This window comes from Diadema antillarum, unplaced genomic scaffold (assembly GCF_040938485.1).
Source record: "Diadema antillarum isolate AM-2024a unplaced genomic scaffold, OU_Dant_1.0 scf00000007, whole genome shotgun sequence".
In the NCBI taxonomy this organism is placed as follows: Eukaryota; Metazoa; Echinodermata; class Echinoidea; order Diadematoida; family Diadematidae; genus Diadema; species Diadema antillarum.
This window is the reverse complement of record NW_027270896.1, coordinates 1,636,999-1,657,730: the sequence shown is the minus strand read 5'-3', so window position 1 is coordinate 1,657,730 and position 20,732 is coordinate 1,636,999. Positions and strand designations below refer to the sequence as shown.

General features: G+C 37.6%; 1 protein-coding gene across 1 annotated transcript; it reads right to left on the bottom strand.

Moving 5' to 3' along the window:
* Window positions 1-17,179: 17,179 nt before the first annotated feature.
* On the bottom strand, window positions 17,180-20,300 carry LOC139717107 (protein CEBPZOS-like). Its single transcript, XM_071628616.1, has 4 exons — window positions 20,147-20,300; window positions 18,812-18,924; window positions 17,836-17,880; window positions 17,180-17,348 (listed from the first exon to the last, which is right to left on the bottom strand). Exons 2-4 carry the CDS (start codon window positions 18,921-18,923, stop codon window positions 17,248-17,250), a joined length of 258 nt encoding a protein of 85 aa, XP_071484717.1. The 5' UTR covers window position 18,924; window positions 20,147-20,300; the 3' UTR covers window positions 17,180-17,247.
* Between the last annotated feature and the right edge of the window lie 432 nt (window positions 20,301-20,732).

The following is a 20,732-nucleotide window of genomic DNA, read 5'->3' as shown; positions in this document are numbered from 1 at the left end:
TGCTCCTTGACCCAACCGCGAGCAGGATCACTCCTCCCTCCCCCCCCCCCCCCCCCCCACACACACACTTAAACACTGGTAATAAACGTAAACAAAAAAAAAGGGGGGGTAAATAGTGTGCATATGCCTTAAGTTATTTTCTAATCAAGAATCTCAATTTGATTGATTCGTCTGATGTTTATCGATTATCGATATAGGTCCCTTACTGACAAGTATCACGTGACGATAACTATGATGGAGCAAATCGGAAAAGAGAGGCAAAAATAAAGAAATTTAATGAAACAAGCCCTCCAAGTAGACCTTACACACGGAAAGGGAGATCTTATCTTACTTTCTTGTCCATTGATTCATCAAAGTGGACAATAAGATATATGGTAGTATTCATCATGATCAATAGCTTCTATGTATAGTGAGCATACTTTTGCAATTACTAATAGTCCAAACCGTTCAGTTGGGATCTTACAACTATCCTTACACAAATATCCCGTGTATATGCAAATGTACATAATTTCTTTGTTCATTTTGATGGAGGTGAAAATAAAGTTGAAAAGTTGACAGTTGAAAAACTGCAATTTGTAGAGCTTACGTAAAGCTTTTGAACTCTATTCCCGAAACGTTTTATCCTTTCCGTCGTATGATTTTTATACGGTTTCGCTCGTATAATCCTTTCAATAACATCAAAACTAAGTGAGCATTTCTCTTATTACATTGTTTCCACAGTACCCAAACGCATAGATTATATACATACGTAATTAGTCTTGTGTAATCGTTGAGCTATGGTGTGTTATGGTTTTTCTCAGAAATCCTATATCAGATGGTAATTAACATTCAATATGGAGTAATCAATTATTCAAAACCGGCATGGACGATTTCCCATGAAACTCATTTAAACAAGAACAAAAAGGTGATAACATCGCTTGAGGTATATACCTCCTTTGATTCATACCGCGAGGTCGTGAAATTCTGTGAATCATAAAACTTGATCGAAGTTTTATCTTGGTGAGTTTGAACGTCAGACTCAGTTGCAAATAATTATTTCCTCTCTACGCAGACAAGTGGGATTACGTTTTTTTCAGTGGTTCTTTCTTCATTTTCACCAGGGATAGAAAAAGAAAAGAAAGAAAATGAGAAAATGTAATATACGACAACACCAGAGAAGGTTGTCTGGTCTGTTTCGTTACCCTTCCCCTTCCCTTCAACACAATTGTGTCGCATCCCACTCGAACGCCAGGCCATGTCCTGTTGAATATCGAAATCCCTGAAAAAAGGCTCTAAAAGATAATCATCGTCGTTTTGTCGGGATTCCTTCGCAGATGTAAGGCCTCGTAATGTCATCAGACAGCGATTTAATGTGAACAACCTGACCTTCTCCTTTTTCTTTTTGCCTTTTATTCTCCGAAGCCAGCTGAAAAGGGCATATGTTATGAACAGTGTGTGAAATAATTAAATTGTCGATCCGGGGAATGCTATAGATTTGTCCAGGCACCTAATATTTTCTCGAACAATTCTCATTTCCTCACCCTCTCTCCTCTGTTTGTCCTCCACCCCCTCTCTCTTTCTCTGCCCCCTCTCTCTAAATGAATGAATAAATAGATAGATAGATATAGATAGATAGATAAATAAATAAATAGATAGATAGATAGATAGATAGAAATATAGATAGATAGAAATATAGATAGATAGATAGATAGAAATATAGATAGATAGATAGATAGATAGATAGATAGATAGATAGAAATATAGATAGATAGATAGATAGATAGATAGATAGATAGAAATATAGATAGATAGATAGATAGATAGATAGAAATATAGGTAGATAGATAGATAGATAGATAGATAGATGGATGGATGGATAGATAGGTAGATAGATAGATGGATAGATAGATAGATAGACAGATAGATAGATAGATAGATGGATGGATGATGTATTTGTTAATGTATTCAATTTTGGAAAAAAAAGTGTTCAAAGCATGAGCACAGCTGTAGATAGTTCCATAAGTTTTGGTTTCAGTTCACACAAATGAACAGTTTACGTCAGTAGTGGGAAAATGGAAACAAAAAGGCATGGAAATACATAAAATCTATATATCTATGCATTTATATATCTGTTATTTACCTGAAAAATGATGACTATCGGTTGATCATTTTGCACAAAAAAAAAATGCCGAAGACGTGTCACAAACTGCTCTATAGATAAGCTAAACTTCGTTTTAGAACTATTTTCAAAACTATGTTTGTCTGTGTGCAGCTTTTAAAGGACATGATATGATAATCTGCTCATCTGTGATGAAACTTTGCAGAAGGGACACATTCATCAGAAAGCTGTGGTTCTCCAGAAACTACATATAAAACAAAGCAGAAAAATAAACGACACATGGCGTTATATACAAAAGCATTAGACAAATTGACGAGTACTTCAATCTCGTGTGTGAAATAAAGTTTGAACTATAGGTACGCTTCCACAGAAGTACGAGAAGTGGCATCCGTATGACTGGACTCGTAAGTATAACAGAGAGTGAGGTTAACCATGGACGAGGGCTAGCTGTACGTACGTGATCGTATTTCTTTCTACCCTTTCTTTCCTTATTTCTCCACTCATTGCCTCTCAGCTATAGCAAGGCTGATTTTCAAATCTGCCTGGTTTTTTCCCTATCCTAACGAGAAATAGTATACTCCCGTTGAGAAATGCCTTATAAATTTCTGAGGAACAAAGGCTATGACCACAAGAAATGCATTGGTTGGAAGACATGTCAAGTCTGTATAAAGTTCGTCATTATTTTTTCTCTCTCTCTCACTCAGAATAACGATCTAAAAGTGTGGTGGAATATCTTCATCAAGTTTCCTGAGTAACCTAGCATTTTCTGTTTTGTATTGATTGAATTTGCGATTTCGCGTTCAAAATCCTCACATTTTATTATGCCAGTAATGGACAGAAAGGCATACAGCATACAGCCACGCCATAGCGACGAACTAACGTGGAAACTGTGATGGTGGTTCGCAAGACACTAAGAAAGATATACCGGCATGCAATACAATACACTCACATCATCCATCCCATGCAAAACGTGTCTATCATTGCCCAATATGCCATGGTAGGGTTCAAAGTTGAATGTACGTGATGAGTGCCGCGAGTACTTTATTGCTCAACACTGGTGTCATGTTGTGTCATGCTCTTACATTCGTTCTCTCCTTCCCCTTTCTCCTCCTCCTCCTCCTCCTCCTCCTCTTCTTTCTCTTTCTCCTCCTCAAGTTTCTTTGTCACTCTTCTCCTCTTCCCTAGCTCTTCTTTCTATCCTGCTCTTCCTCCGACTTCCGTCCCTCACGTCCCTGACATTGTAAAATTAGATAAAAAACGATGTCGCCAGACGCCATCTTGCCTGGGGGCAAGGAAAGGCTTGCACCTGTAAACTTTCCAAAGTGTGGGAGTGCTTTGCCACACGACCACAATTTAAACCCCACCCCTACCACAAAAGATGGACATGGATCAGAGCCATCAGGCGTCTCTTTCTCTCGGGAAGTGTCTTCAGAGTTTTATTACTTTTAATGTCGGGAGCCTCAGAGGTGAGGCGCGGTATATCTCCCATTCATTTTAAAGTTAAAAAAGGCCGACACACCATTACGCTCAGATTAGGAAATGGGAAGTTATATTCAATCGAAGATGGCGCTAGAATCTTTTACAATACGGGAACGCGGATCTGCAGTATACTTCACATCCTCACTTACCTCCGCATGGACGATGTCTTTGGGAGGCAATGTGGCTGGCCTACTGGATAAGACTCTCGACTTTCAATAGGAGGTCCCCAGTTCGAATCTCGTCAAGTCCTAAAACGTCCTTGGACAAGACCTTTTTACCCTCTATGTCCCTCTTGCCCAAGGTGTATAAATGGGTACCTGCCAAGGTTTTAAAAATAGGGCAATTTTAAAATGGCAGACCACTCTGGTACAGCAGTGTCAGCACTGAAGAGGCTACAATGTACCATAGGTGAAGAAGACCATATCATAATAGATATTGTCATTGCCTAAAAGTTTGCGAAATACGATATTGCACAATTGTCAACTTTTGATATCCTGCCACTGATATAAACGAAGTTTTCTTTGTAGCCCAAGTAAATTTTATCAGTCAAATCACATCGATAAAAAGGAAGTTACAATAATCGTGTCTCCGACTTGAAGTTGCGTTGTTCACGTTTACTTTACTTTAAGCTTACTTTAATCGCACGCTTTAATTCTTTCTTTAGATTCTAATTCACTTTTGGGGCGCTTAGTTACCTTACATACGTAAATTTGTACGCTAAGAATCATTTCCCTATGGTTACATATAACTTTGACTTTGACTCTCCCCACCCCACCCCACCCCCCACACACACACGCACACGCACACAGAAGAAATTACTTGCTATGAAGTTGAGAAATAACGTGTTTGCTTTTTTTATTATTCCGTATCTTATAGAAAAATGTTTCTATTCTGACTGTTGTGGTCACTTTGGCAAAATTTCAAATATTTCAATGAGTGTTGTTTCCATATTACCATATTCATACATGGTCCAGAGGAGGCTGATACAATGAATGTTGAGTTGGCTCTTGAATATTAAGATAATGATTTCCACTGGATTCAAAAGAAACCACGTCAAGCAATGCAGATGGTCAAATACACGTGCTCTTTAACTTCTGTGAACTTGCACCCATCATTGATGTGAAGATTATGACCGACCTTTTTCTTCAACGACAGCAATTTTAGATAAAACTAGAAACTGGAAACAATAACGATACATAAGAAAATCAACAAGAGCACTGGTTAAAAAAAAATGAGAAAAGTGATAGCAAGCATATTGCATCAGTCTATAGTCTGTCTGACCTCAAAAGTTAATTCTGCCTGACTGATGTAAACTTGAAATGGCTTCCACCTTTATCACTCGAAAGGTTGGCCATTGACCTCCAGGAAATAGCACGTACAGGCCCTGAAATTAAAAAAAAGCGGACCGGTAGACGTTAGACGTCTAAACGTATATAATTCTTGTAAACAGTCTCGTCCAGAACTATAATAGTACATTTATGGTTTCCCAGAAATAAGAAAAATATCCTTTTCAGAGACAAAATTTAATTCAATTGTGTTCCGAATGCTTTATCAGAGTTCGTTCTATAATGCATTAAACTTCTTTCTTTTGTAATGAGTACTTTTATTTCATTTGATTTGATTTGATGTGATTTGTTGGTTCCTGCATTAATATCATTGCACATGCAGATACATGCACATGTATATACAGTGTATATATTGTTGGTGCCATACATCGATAAACATAAATATTAGTTATTAACAAAGTAAGTTTCTTCATTGCCTTTACGATATACAGCAATACAGTTTCTTCATTGCCTTTACATTTTTTGTATTTATACAACAAAACATATCAGCGACACAGTGAATAATACAGTTATGCTTGTGATCAGATAAGAGAGAGGAGGGAGATAGACAGACAGACAGAGAATACACACATGTGCGTGCATGTAGTGCAAATACATTTTCTTGCGGTGTCATGACTGTGTTTTATCACTACCCAGAGTATCATGCACGTTGGTTGCTCACACCATTTAGGTTATGATATAATTTATTGGTGAAGTTGCAACTGAATCTCTCATGGAAAATTTGGCTAAGAAAGGGAAGAATTTAAAAAAATGGAAGTAATTAGGGTAACCAAGTGTTCATCGTAAAGTAGAACGAAACGACTCAACGAGGTTATGAGCTGTGTGCCAGTGTACTATGAGTCACTGAAAAGGTCTTACTTATGCAAGGTATTAAAACTTTGAACTTTGCGCGAAACATTATTTTCCCCTGGAGACGTGAAATAAAGAGTGAAAATAGAAATATGACTTCTGCAAGCACACGAGATACTCTTCTTTGTTTTATGTTTGACAGTGTCAGTGTTTCCTACCGATACCTAAAGGAATTTTCAGTGCTGAGAGAGTGTGCTCACATCCCGTTCGTTGTTCCTTAAGGTGGAACACTTGTATTTTAATGGGAAAATATCATGATTATTGAGGTTTGAATTATCTTCAGTTTGTCTCCCTCTAACAAATGAAATTTGTAAGATCGCAACTGCTGATCTGTAATTTGATAAACATGTCGGAAAAATTCAAATCTCCACCTTCACCTTTCTGAGTCTTGCATCATATTCTTATCAACACAGCTAATTAGCTGGTACATTTAATCATCAACCTTCCATTAACAGTATTGGTATTAGTGTATGAAGAGCTTGCTTCCAAAAGGCGCTAAATCCATCAATTTTCAATGGATTTAGCGCCTTTTGGAAGCAATCTCTTCATATATTAAAACGCATTACATTGTATAATATATAATATTATATCAAATTGCCTCATTCTCGTTTTGATTTTTTTTTGTAGTAGAGTCAAAGCATTTTGAAGAACTTCACGAATCTTAGGAACACGACTATCAAAAGATTAGAAGATTTATTAAAACAAGACTTAACTCGTCGGCCGGTAGTTGCCCCAAAATTCAATGCAATTAATTCCAATTTATTTCCATTTTTCGATCCAAAAAAAAAAAAAAATTGCACATGTGCCAGTCCATGTTGATTGTCATGTCGCACCAAAGCATAGTTTTGGGCTGATCAAGAGGATACGTCAAAATCGCTCGTGCTATGATTAAGTTTTCAATCTGTAAATTATTTCAAGCTCATTCAATAAGATCTGGTAATTTTTTTTTTTTTTTTGCGGAATTGGTCTTTATTCGGCAAGATAAAATTCGTTTCGCGACTCGCTTGCTGTGCTTGCCTTGCGTTGCGTTTAAGAAATTCTGCTCCGAATTTATGCCATCCCTCCGAAGCGACAATGCAATCCAACAAATCTCTCGTGGAAACAGAGCCTCGCGGCAGACAGGGCCGTTGTTTTTTGAAAGAAAGTCTCTAATTGCTTTAAATAATTTCATATGTTGATTCTTTTATGATCTGCCAGAAGTCATACTCGTTTCATCTTGCTTCTTCGCCCATCTATGTTCCCTCTGGCAGTTTTGTTTTTACGTGCCTTGATCAGTGTTTAGATAATTTCTCGATGCGCCTTGAACATCTCCACAATGGAGCTGGCGCATTGATGATTATCACTATCTTTAAGTGGCATCATCATTAGACAACACTAAGATGGATTAAAACTACGTGGATAATACGCGAAAGTTTCATTGCCATTCTCATTCTCATTCATCTAGAAGTCACCAAATTGAACACGTGACGGTTCATCACCATGCAAGATCACTCCCCTGTAACACGCTGCGCTGAAGATGATTTCCGCTGGACCGGCATGCCTTGTGTCTCCGAGACAATGACCCCCAACACGGCTCGCAGGTGATCGCACGAGTACTGTCGGGTAGGCCACCACGAGGGGTTGAAAGGTGACGGAAAGGAGATGAGGCCAAGGGTTGACACTGACAGCGAGGTCGCCGTTTGATACCCACCGACGACATCAAACGTGGGCGACGACGGTGATGACGAACGTACATTTGCGGCGACACGTTCACTTCGCCTATAACAGGTTGTGTCAAATCAACCCCTCCCCCTTCCATCCTACATCACCCATGATCATTCTACTTGATTTATAAAGTAACTTTAATAATAAATTAATGTGTAGATTCCGTGCTAATGTCAAGAGGTAGAGAAGAAACTTTAAAGGACAAGTTCACCTTCATAGACATGTGGGTTGAGTGAATGCAGCAATATTATTAGAACACACCATTGAGAGTTTGAGGAAAATCGGACAATCCGTTCAAAAGTTATGAATTTTTGAAGTTTCTGCTCACTCATGGCTGGATGAGAAGACTACTATAGATTGTTATGTCACATGAGTACAACGATATAAAGAAAGAATAAAGAAAATTCAACATATTTTCACTTTTCTCGCATAACAAAAGAACACTTGACTTCTCTCTTTCAGAAGGCAGGGGGGAAAATATTACCCTTAACATATGTCAGTAACAAGTCGAAGAAATGTGCACTTTCTTCAAAAAGTAAAGTTTTGTGAAATTCTCTTTTTATTTTCTTTATATGGTTGTACGCATATGACATCATACACAGTAGTAGTCTTCTCATCCAGCAGTGACTACGCAGATACTTTAAAAATTCATAACTTTTGAACGGATTGTCCGATTTTCCCCAAACTTTCACTGATGTGTTCTACTAATATTGCTGCATTCACTCAGTCCACATGTTTATGAAGGTGGACTCGTCCTTTAATAATTATAGATTCGGTGCTACTGTCAATAGGCGCTTTCTCTTTTTCCTTTATCGTGTTAGACAGTTTATTTCTCTGACGTCACATCAATGTTTGTTAAGTACTGCGTATAGTGAAATACTATCTGGACTGCCAGGACGACTAGACAACACTTTATGAATTTGTCGGATCTGCACATACCATGTAATTTCTTTCGTATTTTTTCCACTAATATGTCTTGAATAATCTGCTGTTTGATGAAGTTCGAGGTGTCAGGCGATGACGTGAACAATCTTCTGCGATAAACGGTAGACCTCAGATGTGATATAATTGCTTATTAAGATGCTGTTGTTGTGAACATATTGTATTACCATTTGTGTCAAGGTAACGATACAATTTAGTATGATATCATCACTTTACGCCATTGAAGTTTTGTAAGTAAGTTTTCAGGAAATCATAATGATTTCTCCATTCGGTGGTCACATTTTCCTCTTCTCTGAGATGATGTTAAGTGCATGTTGTTGTGGTCAGGTAGACGAAGAACCAAATAAGAAGTGAAATGAAAATTATGATATCGTATAGTGGCTTTATCTGCACATCAGACTACCTTTTTAATGCCCGCAATGCTCTTGGACCTTGTTTGTGGTATCACCTTCGGGATACCCAGGTTCATACATCTACGCCGGTATCACGAGAGACAATGTCATTAAAGCAACTTATTCGAAGATGTGCTCACGAGGTAAGAGTCAACCTCAGAACTTTCTGTCTTATAGTATACAGAGCCTCCTCCACACTATACCACTGCACTCCCAAGTTAAAGAATTGAAATTTCACCAGGGCAGCGTCTTGATGTTTGTAGGATGTGAGGCAATGGGAAGGGGTTCCATGACATTTGCTCCTGCGACAATTGCTCCCATTAAATATCTGCGCGCTATTAAAGTCAATCATAAATTCTACCCACAAATATAACCCTAACCCTAATCCTAATCTTCCCATCGAACTGAACCTAAAACCCTATCACAATCCTAACCGTAACCCTAAGTCCTTGGAGAAAATAAGACCGGAGCAATTGTTGCAGGAGCAAGTGTTGTGTCACCATGGGAAGGAGATTATCTCTCAATGTCCAAGAAAACAGCAACTACATTAGGATTGATATGCAATGTATTGGAGGGCATGGGGTCAAACGGAAACGTGACAAAGAGTTCCGGGTCACTGTGAAACCTGGGTCACCAAAGTAGTGACTCCTCAGCTCCAGATATGGAGAGGGAACTGCAGCGCCATGTCATTAACAAACTCCATCACTAACATGATTAATATTTTTAGACATTTGATTCAGCCACAGCACTGGTAGAATCTATGGTTACTATTTGCAGCATAATCACAATTTCTTTCTCACCGAAGGCATGAAGCGCCATTTGTTGATAAAGTTATGTCAGTAGCTACAACTGTACATGTATTAGATTTGCGGACTATACTCATTCTAGATTAAAAACACACACACACACACACACACACACACACACACACACACACACACACACACACACACACACATATACAACACAGAAATGCTGATGCATCAGTGCGATATTGATCTTTAACTAGTGTTAACCGAAGTATCATCTGTGACCTCAACGTCTTTTCGAAACATTGTCTGGAGACTGACATTAAGATAAAAATCAAATTATAACAGATAAGCAGACATATACACATTCATATTGTATCTGTTATGATTTATAAAAGAACCCTCCTTTTTCTTTACCTATAATGATCGATGAAAGGTGTGCGTACTATAATGTTCTCAAGGTACGAAGTTATCCGTAAGGTCACGTCTTTAATGTTTAGTTTGTTGGATTTGTCTGTCTCTTTTCTACTCGTCGACATCTTCATCTTTTTATGACCCATGGTTCATTGAAGGGGCGAGAGGTTTACCGGATATTCAAGAATAGTTTCATCCAATTTTATCGAAAATAAAAAGAGAAAAAAAGAGAGACAGAAACAAAGAAAAAGAGAGGAAGGGAGGGAAGGGGTGGGGAGGAGAAGACTGTCTAGTTCTCGGTGTGACTGACGTGTCTGTGATATATCAAGGAGGCACAAGACGAGCCTATTATAGTACCTCCTTGGATATGTATTATGCATTGCACTATACCTTCAACCGCTGGCTTAACATACGATAATCCATGTGGCACGCAGAACGGAACGAGTTAATCCCACACCCCGACTATCCCTGCACTCTTACCCCTTCCCTCGCCCCTCCCCATCACATTATTCCTCCTCTTCTCCTTGTCTTCTGTCTGTGTCTATACCGTGACGAAGAGGCTAAGATCGTCTCCGTGAGACCATGGAGACGGCTTTTTATTCCCCATGATGCATTGCCATCAAATTGATTATCGTCCTGAAAATATTGCATGTTGCGTGTTATTACACCTATTATGGTTTGTGGTTGGACGAAGCATGATTATCTAGCATGGGTCTGTTTGTACTTAAAGACTTCTGACTAAATTTCATATAAGAATTCATTTTAAGCTTCTGGGAATATGCTCTCTGAAGGCAATGGCTCTATGTAGATTCATCATATTTCTCATACATTAATTCTCTCATTTGTTGGTATTCAACAATTTGCACACTGAATTCCTAATATGTTAATGATTAGATTTTCCTTGCAAAATATGGAAGATGGAAATAAACACAAAACAAACAAAGGCGGTTGCTATATCTGCAAGTTATTCAAAGTTACATAAAAGAAAGACAAGAATGCAGATACAATTGACAGCTACTACAACTGACAGATTCACAAGTCAACAAAAATTATTATGATAACAAAAAGGAGAACAATGAGGAGGAGAAGAAAAAGTGGAAGAAAAAGAAGGAAGAGGACCAGGAAGAGGGGAAGAAGAAATAGAATGTTTCCTATGCGTCCATTTGAACATTTGAATTAGTTTAAGCATTTCGCTTATAAATCTTTAAGACTCCTTTACATCATACCATTGTTATATGCTTATCTAGGAATAACCTGAATGATTCAAGCAATTAAAACACCCTCATAAAAGGAGCTGCAGTCGATTCTTACACTTACTTAAATTCTTAAATTGAATTGAATGGAATTAGATCGAATAGAATTCATTTCTCATATTTCACAACACAACCAAATACAATATACATCACTGAACAAAACAATATCAAACTCCTCAAAAGGCAATGATATCATAACATTCTTCAATCCACTCAAGCCGAGACAGTTCTTTTCGATTAACATCATTGCCTTACAATTTGTTGCTTTTGTCAATCAGCTACTTGGTAATATGTTGTACTTTACACCCATGATTAAAGAAAAAACAACAACCCTCCTCAGTTGCAATGATGGACTTGATCACGAATACCAATCTAACCAGTACATAGTGATCATACTGGCGTATTCTAAATTTGGCGCGTATTAATTGAATTTAGCGATTTTTGCACAATTCCTTGGATAGATGATTTCCTTCTCCTGTGATGGCACCATAATAGGAACACTTCTGACGTATGTTATCCGCTTACCCTGGTCCTCACGTTCATGACCTCTAGTCTACGTCTGAATAATCTAAACTAACCTACAAATTCCCTATGCTTCTAATAAAAATCAATCAAAACAATAGCAAAAACTCAATAAAAATACCCAAGGAGACAACTTGCCAAAAAAAACTTTTTGACAACACCATTGTAACTAGTTCATTATTGAAGGTGTACAGGAGGGGGGGGGAATCCATGGAATCTGTAAATATAGGCTATTATCGCGCATTGTGGTTTGATGGATCTCACTTTGAAGGAGAAGAATGCAGCTCAAAGTCAAGGTTCGAACGTGGATAATGGATCATCTATTTCCATGAAGACGTTGACCTTCAGATTATAGCCTGCAAATACATGTAATCAGGTCACCTATTTTTACAATTGCATTCCAATGATTCAAAAGAAAAAAAAAAGAAGAAAGAATCGAGCCAGGCTGGATGATTATTGTTGGGCGCTTTCACATCAATCATCATTATCTCCTGACAGTGGTGTAATAGAAACGGTCTTCAATTAATCTTCCATTTTACCAAGCTTACTCCGAATATTCTGCTTGCAGTCATGACAGCATCAGAGGGTTATACGAGTGATTTTATAGGTAATACCAACTATTCTCCTTCTAAAGCGTGCTAATTTTCCACCTTACTTGTTTGCCTTTCTACAATCACTCACATCTGGGTCCAAGTTCAGGGAATGGGCGTTTTCTCTCTACCATAAACCAGGTAAGCTGTTGTATACGATCAATCAAACGCGGACAAATCAGGTGGACATTTATATTGGAAGAGTTTATTCATTGTCATGACTCTCACGATACAGTTTGGCTCCACTAGGGAGTGACAACGCGTTCCATCATGACTTCTCAGATCGGAAATAAAAATACTGATAATTATGAAAATGAAGAGCAAAACAAAAAAGATAAATGACAAGAAAAATCAAGAGAGCGTGTGAGAGTGACAGAGGGTGCGATGGAATGGAATGAGGAAAAACATAATCCAGTTGATCATGAAATATTAACAGAAGAGAATGAATCAATCAATCAACAAAGTTATGGAAGTACTTCCATGTAACTTTGTTCAAATTAATATATCATACATTCGCAATTTGTATTATTTTCTTCTTCTCCTGTGACTATTTTTGGGTCCTTGGCTTGATTAAAATGTTCACTGGAGAGAAACAGTCCTGATGTATGGGCATCATCCGGCTTGTCGGTTGGCGAATTATAGATATTGACGATTTCTCAAGTTCCCATTTGGTCAGGTCCAATGGCGCGCATTGACCAGGAACACAGCGCTTTTGCATTGCCAGTTCTCTCGTTATGGATGATAAGATGGATCCCATTTTGTTCGTGTCGAACAAGAAATCGCTCATATAGCTTCCCCATCCTTAATTACTCCTCCATGCAATAACCACTTTCGACGCAGAGTGACAAACATCGTCACGATTCGGATATTTCTATATGATATACATTCCCCTTTGGGGAAAAAAAAGGTCTCAAGAAACGTATGCTGTCACTATCAATATATCCATGAAGAACAAGTCTCACAATGCTATAGTGAACCGTTTCTGATACGATTAATTCTATAACTACGGCCAGATTTTTTTTCACTGTTTTTGTTTGTTGAAGCATTCAGTGATTGTCAACTGCAATGTTCTTATAGTCTAACATATTAGCGAGCTTTAGATCTGCGACACGAACGCTAAGACGACTCTAATTAGGCAAAAAAATGGTGTTCTACACAACACAAGCGTGAGACAGCCGTTTCCATAGTCCAAACGGGGAGCAGGCCGCGTCGTCTTAGCGTTCGCGTCACAGATCTAAAGTTCAGTACTATCAAGAGACACTGGCAACATACAGGATTTCTCAAACTTCAAAAATTTCTATCAAGACATGTTTCATTATGTCTTCCGTGTCTTTTTAATGACCTTTCCTCTTGCATTTACATGTTTTTCTTCTGTTTGTCTCTCTTGCAACCACACGCTTTTCTTCTGTTAGTGATCATTCCCATGGAACACCCTAGATATGATTTACAAGAACTTAACGTAATCATGATCAAATATCACGACTTTAAAATTGCCACGAAAGGGGCGAGTCTTATGCATCTAGTGATGAGAGAGTCTAATACCGATTCAATGCAGTTATCCCTGTAAGTTGCTGGACAGAGCTCCAGAAAATTTCCATGGCTTACAGAAAATTTGCCTAACTCTGTGACTTACACGGTTTTGATGCGAGAGGGCGTTAGAGATCGACTTCCCTGGTAAGTTTTATTTCGTCACTGACAGGCCAAAGGTTTTAAGTTCATTTTCTCATCATTCTATAAGCTTTACCTCCAGATGGAAAATGACTTCATTTATGATCTTTCAGTCACTGAGAGAGCTTTTATTTTCTTTTGTTCTCTTTCTATAAAATGTAACTTGAATTACTTCGAAAAGACATGTTTTGAAGCAACGTAGAATTGAATACAATGTATAGATATTCATGCATAAAAGTAACAGAATATGATTATTGTCGGAACGGTTTCATCATGACATCAACTAAGAAGAAATCTCCACTAATATTTTGCGAGATATGAACTAAAAAATAGTTAAAGAACCCGTTATTTACGAGAACCTTGAAGTCATGTACAGACCCAAGTCAATATTAAGACTCGAGGATCTCATATTATTAGGGAAGACTTGTCAAACGGAATCCACATTGCATTTCCTGTTATCTTGGCGACGTGTAATTACGTAATATCCCTGATGTAATCAAGGAGGTTCTTTTTACCTCCTTGACATAATCTAGGAGACTCATGCACTGTGGGGCCTATTATGGAAAATGCAAGCACTCTCTCTGTAGACATTTGAAATTGAGAAGTTTTAAAGCATATATAATGGCACATCAGGAGAGTTGTTATCCATTTATTACAGAAGATTGCTAAATTACGGTGTGTTTTCGAGACACAACGAGCGTGATGCGCCCTCGTACAGTTGTTTTTGTACATCTTATTTGTATCTTTATGACGATGGATGTACCTCTTCGGCCTCAAAATCCTAGCATAAGTTCAAGATACATCTAAATATGCATGATGTCTCTTGGCGTCATCATGTAATCATGCTTTACATCAAACACTGGACACCAATCTCATCCCTCTTTCTGCACCTTGATCTATTCGCGCAACTGTCTTGATCAATTGTTAATTAACTTACAATAGTTTTTGTGTGTGTGCGTGTGTGTCTGTGAGGTATGTGTGTTCGTTGTTGTTGTTTATGATGTGGAATCATATTTGTTTTGCTCACAAACAGATGTGATGTCGTGCCAAGCGAATGCAAAGCGACGTATGCAGTCAAAGTGCAATCTGTTCTACATGACAAGGATTGGAATTCAGAAAACAATATTGCTAGCATCTATATTAATGTTTCTAAAAAAACATAAACTTCCTGCAGTTACAGTGTTAGGTAATAGGAGAGAGGGGGGGGGGAGTAGATGGCAGAAAGACTTCTGTAAGCATGCCAAAACCTAGCACTAAAACACACACACACACACACACACACACACACACACACACAAACATTGCACACATATGCATACACAACCACATACACACAAGTGTACTCTGTGTTGAAGACGTTGAGAAGGAACCCAGACACATCAAATCTTGAGTATGTCTCAATGTCATTGCAATAAATCCTTTCAAATACAGCATATAAAATGGTATTTCAAGGGCAACATCCCTCTCGTATTCAACTTCACAATACACAGAACAGTTGCAATGTAAGTCAATAACAAGATACACCAAAACTGCAAATGTATATTCTAATTGTATCTTCACAGTTGCAATACTTCAACCAACCAACACTTCACTGTAGTGTGAGTCATTTTATCTTTGCCTTTTACTTCAAACACCATGTAACTCTGAAAATAAAGATGTACAATGCACCGATTATGTACCCGTCTTAAGGTACTCTGCCAGCATAACATAAGAATGCAGTATGGCTGGCTTAAACATACAGTTCTATCTGGATCATCAGGACATATGCCCTGGATGACATATCATGCTTCGCTCAGACTGATGTAACTTATATTGTACATTTGAATGATCCAAGACCGAGTCAGATGTGTGTAGAGTGATGTATTCCAACACAGAACTATTTTAGTTCACAGACTCTTCCCTTGCTTGAAGTTCATCATCCATCTCACATGAAATGCAAAAATGCGGAGGCTGCTTCATGCAGACTCTTCAGTCTCAGCAATGAAAGAACAATGCAAATGCCAGAGCACAGCAATATGAGAAATCAAAGTAATAAGTCATGTATTATATACCGCATTGCATTGCTGCGTGAAGTGTGAAAAATGTATTCAAGTATCGCAGGAAGCAGCATATTTCTTTTTATATTCTAATATCATTATCTTTAAAATACAACATTGTGCATCTATTTCACAGCACATCTATGAATGAAAATCCACAATTAAAAAGAAGACATAAAGGATTTTATTTTTCATTCTTTTACTCTGAGACACAACCCAAGGCTCAAAATAAATTTGAAGATAAACTATGTGTACACATTGTATTGATGGGCCATACACACAACTAGCGTGTATGCTTTCAGAAGTACAGGTACAAAATTATATTGGTACAGTGCACTCCCGTTTTAACAAACACGGTTATAATGAAATTCCAGTTACAACAAAGCAAAAATTCAGGCCGCAACATTATCCACTCTATGTATTTTTATTGTTTACTTGCTTGGTTATAATGAAATTTTGATATAACGAAAGAAAACTGCCAGTCCCGAGGACAGCATTATAATGGGAGTCCACAAAGCATTTGTCCTCTCTTCAATACAATCATGAGCACTAAATTCACTCATAAAACCATCGTTTTAAAGCATGTAGACAAATAGGCAATAAGTTTTACTTTTCTTTAAAGGTAAATTTGAAAACCCTTACTCTGTTTCATATATAAAACACATCACTTTCATACACTGTATCTCTTTTCATGTACCAACTACGAATTTCACATACAGGGTTGATTTTTTTTTCCCCTCTTCGTTTATTGACAAGGCCCCAGGAGTCGACGGAGAGAATGACTAATAACTAACATCAACAGTCAAGGCAAACTTCATGTTGTGTGGTCATGTCTTGGCATATTCTAAATGCATCCACATACTGTGTGCTGCTACATAGAGCAATAGCTGTGGTGCACAAAATAATAATGACTTTTTTTCTAATCGGTAGGTATTTATGTTTCCCCCACCATAATGGTTGATATTCATGCAATGCTTCTTTTATCTAGAGCTCAGTTGCTATCATTCCACAGGTGTCTAAAAACATGAGAAGTTGGCGATGCCAGGTTGCTGATGCTGTGGTCACAGTTTTGAGTGAAACCTTCAATCACTTTTACATGTATTCCACGAGATGCTAATACATGTACATGCCAGCAGTTGAGAGTCCCAAGTTTATACGTCAAACTGCATGACTCATCATAAAGTGAGTGGTTCTTGGGTAGTCCGTCATGACTCCGGTGCTGACGACTGGTTTTCGACGCCCCACGTTGCATAATCATTGACCCTGGCATCCTTAATGCCACCAAATTCTGCAGCTCTGTAGAACACTGTGGGGTTGATGAATAATGACACAATGGTAGCAAGGTGTTCACAAATATAAAAAGAACAAAAAATCTTATCACAAAGTTTGTCAGTAATATCAAAACGGGCAGTTTTGATGACCTATGAAAACCTTTACTTGCTAGGTTTTTTTTTTTCCAGAGAAATTTAAAATGTAGGTACTGTACTGTTGTAATACAATCACAAATTGTTGTTGCTTTTTGTTTGTAATACATGTAGATATCCCTTGATTATTCCAACAAACAAAGCATGCCTTTCCAATTTCAAATGCCCTCCTTTCCTACCTAAAAATTGAGAAAAAAAAAGGAAAAGTAAACTGGGCCACCTTTCACTTGCAGTATTCACGTCTAGATGTGTTAATTGTAAAATGACAGTTACAAATCAAAATCAATCTCAAAAACATAGATAGACAGAAGTAATGTTTAACACATATCTCACGCATATACATGTACATCCAGTTTTTAACAAACTCACCTTCTAATACTGTTGGGTGCTTTTCATGCATATGTTTCCTAAAATCTGGAAAGAAGCAAAGAATGCAGAGTACAATATACTAGTGTAAGTCCCCATCAATCTACTGGTATGAGAAAGACTAAGTACCTAGAAACAGGGGACTATGATTAAAATATTCAACTATGAATTCCACTTTGGCATTAAACTTGTTTCTTAACAATTTGCAACAACCGACCATCTCCTTGCGCAAGATCATGGATTTCTTGTAGATGTTCATTTAATATCAGAATGATGCATACTAAAGAAACAGATCCATGCAAGTTTGAATGATGTTAATTAAAAAAAGCTATGTGTATGCAGTCGACCTTGCTCAAGTCGACCTCGCATAAATCAAATAATCGCCTTAATTCGAAGGTCTTTTGAAGTCTTCTTCTCTTTATATTCGATTAATTTTAGTCCCTTACAGTCAAATTTTCTCCTAGAAATCAAAGCTATTCCCTCAGTACCAACTGATTCAACTTAATAGGCAAGGTCGACTGTATTTGGCTGTTCATCATTAATTCTGATCAGTCCCTAAAGGAATCTTACACACCCAACAATTTGGCACACGACCCATTAGGACAGGGTCACAATGAAGTAACAAAATGGTCATGTTTTGATCTCTTGTATATACAGACAACAACGGAGAAGTTTGACAAAAGGTAAATCATCATCACAGGACCAACACAGTCTCCTGAGGTTGACATGCATCTCATGAACACCCTTTGGCAAAATCATTTCAATTCTCTTGAACTTCTTTCACTGACAATAGTTTCTTTAGTCTTTCTTTAGGACATACATGTACATGTACTCAAGACAATGGTTTCAACTTCAAGAGAGGATTTTTTTTTTCTGCAGTTGTAGGACCCATGTCAATTTTTCAAAATCGTTTTGAAGAGTATGTACGTACTTTGGCAAACCTTGTATGAAACTGATTAAAATAAAAAATCAAAATCACCTTGATTTGTGTTCATTCTGTGCCAAACATAGTATGCAGCTCCAAATAATCCAATTTCTGCATACAGCAACCACTTCATTCCAGTCCACAGCCTTGGTGTTGCATACTTCATGCTATAAAAAAAAAAAAAATAGAATAAAAAAACATACACAATTGTATAAGGTACATTTGAGTATAAAGAAATTAAATACATAACAGTAGGAGAAATAAAGGGAAGGTAACTTAGAGCAAATGTACTCCATTAAAAGGAAGAAATGAAAAAGCATTTTCCAGTAGGTTTGAAATTAATAGAATAATTACACCTAGGCCTATATAAACTGTTGTACATATGTATGTATAGTAAGTCTACTACTCATAGACCACCTATTTTTAGATCGACCCCCCCCCCCCTCGTACAATGGTTTTCTTGCATAGCATAACCCATAAGTATGTGTGGGATGGTGCAATACGCTGGAACATTCAAACAAACATGAATACAAATTGAGAGAAGTGTATGGGGATACAGGTAAATAACCTGAGGAAACGGGGGAAAAGAATCGAAGAAAATCCTCATAAGTATTAAATACACATAACTATTGTTAACATGTATTTGCCATTCACCAGATTTACATGCTTTTCAATGGGAGAACGGGCGGTCGATTGAAATGATGAGCTTGCGCCGGTGCACAGTAAAAAATGTCACTTGCATTTGTCGATGAGAATTCTGCACATACAGCTGTACAGCACGAGTCAACAAACTGAGCCTGGGATATGAATCTGCGGTATTTTCTGCCTTGAGTGAAATGAAATTAAGATGAAACTGAGGGATATTTTCTAAGATACAAATGTGAATTTACAAGGTACTTAATCAAAAAGTGGTCGATAAGTAGTAGGTCCAACTATACTTCAGTTTAACAGCCCGATCAGACGCCGTGTGGAGCCTGTCGCGTTTTTACAGTAACTGGCCTGTGTAGTGTATGTAATGTATATTTGTAGTTATACTTAAGTAGAATAAAACATTAAAATGGCTAGTGTCAGATCCAGGAATTCCATAAAAGGGGGAGTGGCGCCTTTATTAAAGGGGGGAACAAATAGCCCCCCCCCCCCCAATTTTTTTTTCTTTTTTTAAAACAAAAAATAAAGGAGGCGTGCACCCCCGCCTGGATGCGCCACTGCATGTATTACAAATGTTTATGCTTTCTCATTAATCATACATTGATGGTTGAAACAAATTTACACCAGGCATAATGTACCACAGCAGATAAGATGAACATACCTATCACTACAACACTCAAACAGTTAGTAAGTTACAGTCGCAGCGCAGCCACATGCTTCGGGTTTAGCTCGTTCACTAACCTGTCTGGTCGTGTGTGTGCGTGTGTGTAGTCTGTAACACGACAGTTCCCTCAGTCAGTCTTTGAAGTTGAAGAAGGACTGAAATAATTTCGTTGGCTTTCGTTTCACAATCACGAAATTGAGGGGAGTGGTACTTACAAAGAGGTTCTATAAATCAATGTAGTCTCTTAGGGTAAGTTCACTTAGTGCTCGAAAATGTGGTGAGCAGTGGATGTTGCTAGCACGAGTAATATGAATGAACACATATCAACGACGAATTGCATGGACTGTGTACCATGCATGCATGCAGTTGTTTTTTCAGCGAGAATTACGCAAGCAATAGCATACGGAATGCCGATATGAATTGTATAAGAAGTTTATGATTATATTATTTTTTAAGATAGATATAGAATTTCTCATTAAAAAAGTATATGATAACAAAAACAATGTATTTTAATGAGAAAAATAACAGAAAATAAAAGTTTTATTTTTGAGAAGGAAAGGAAATTATTATTTTTTTAAATAATAATTTTGATTATGAAGGTGTTCCATTTCACATGCCTTGTTTTGAGAATTGATACGGCACGTTAAGTGAGTGGTGAAACAC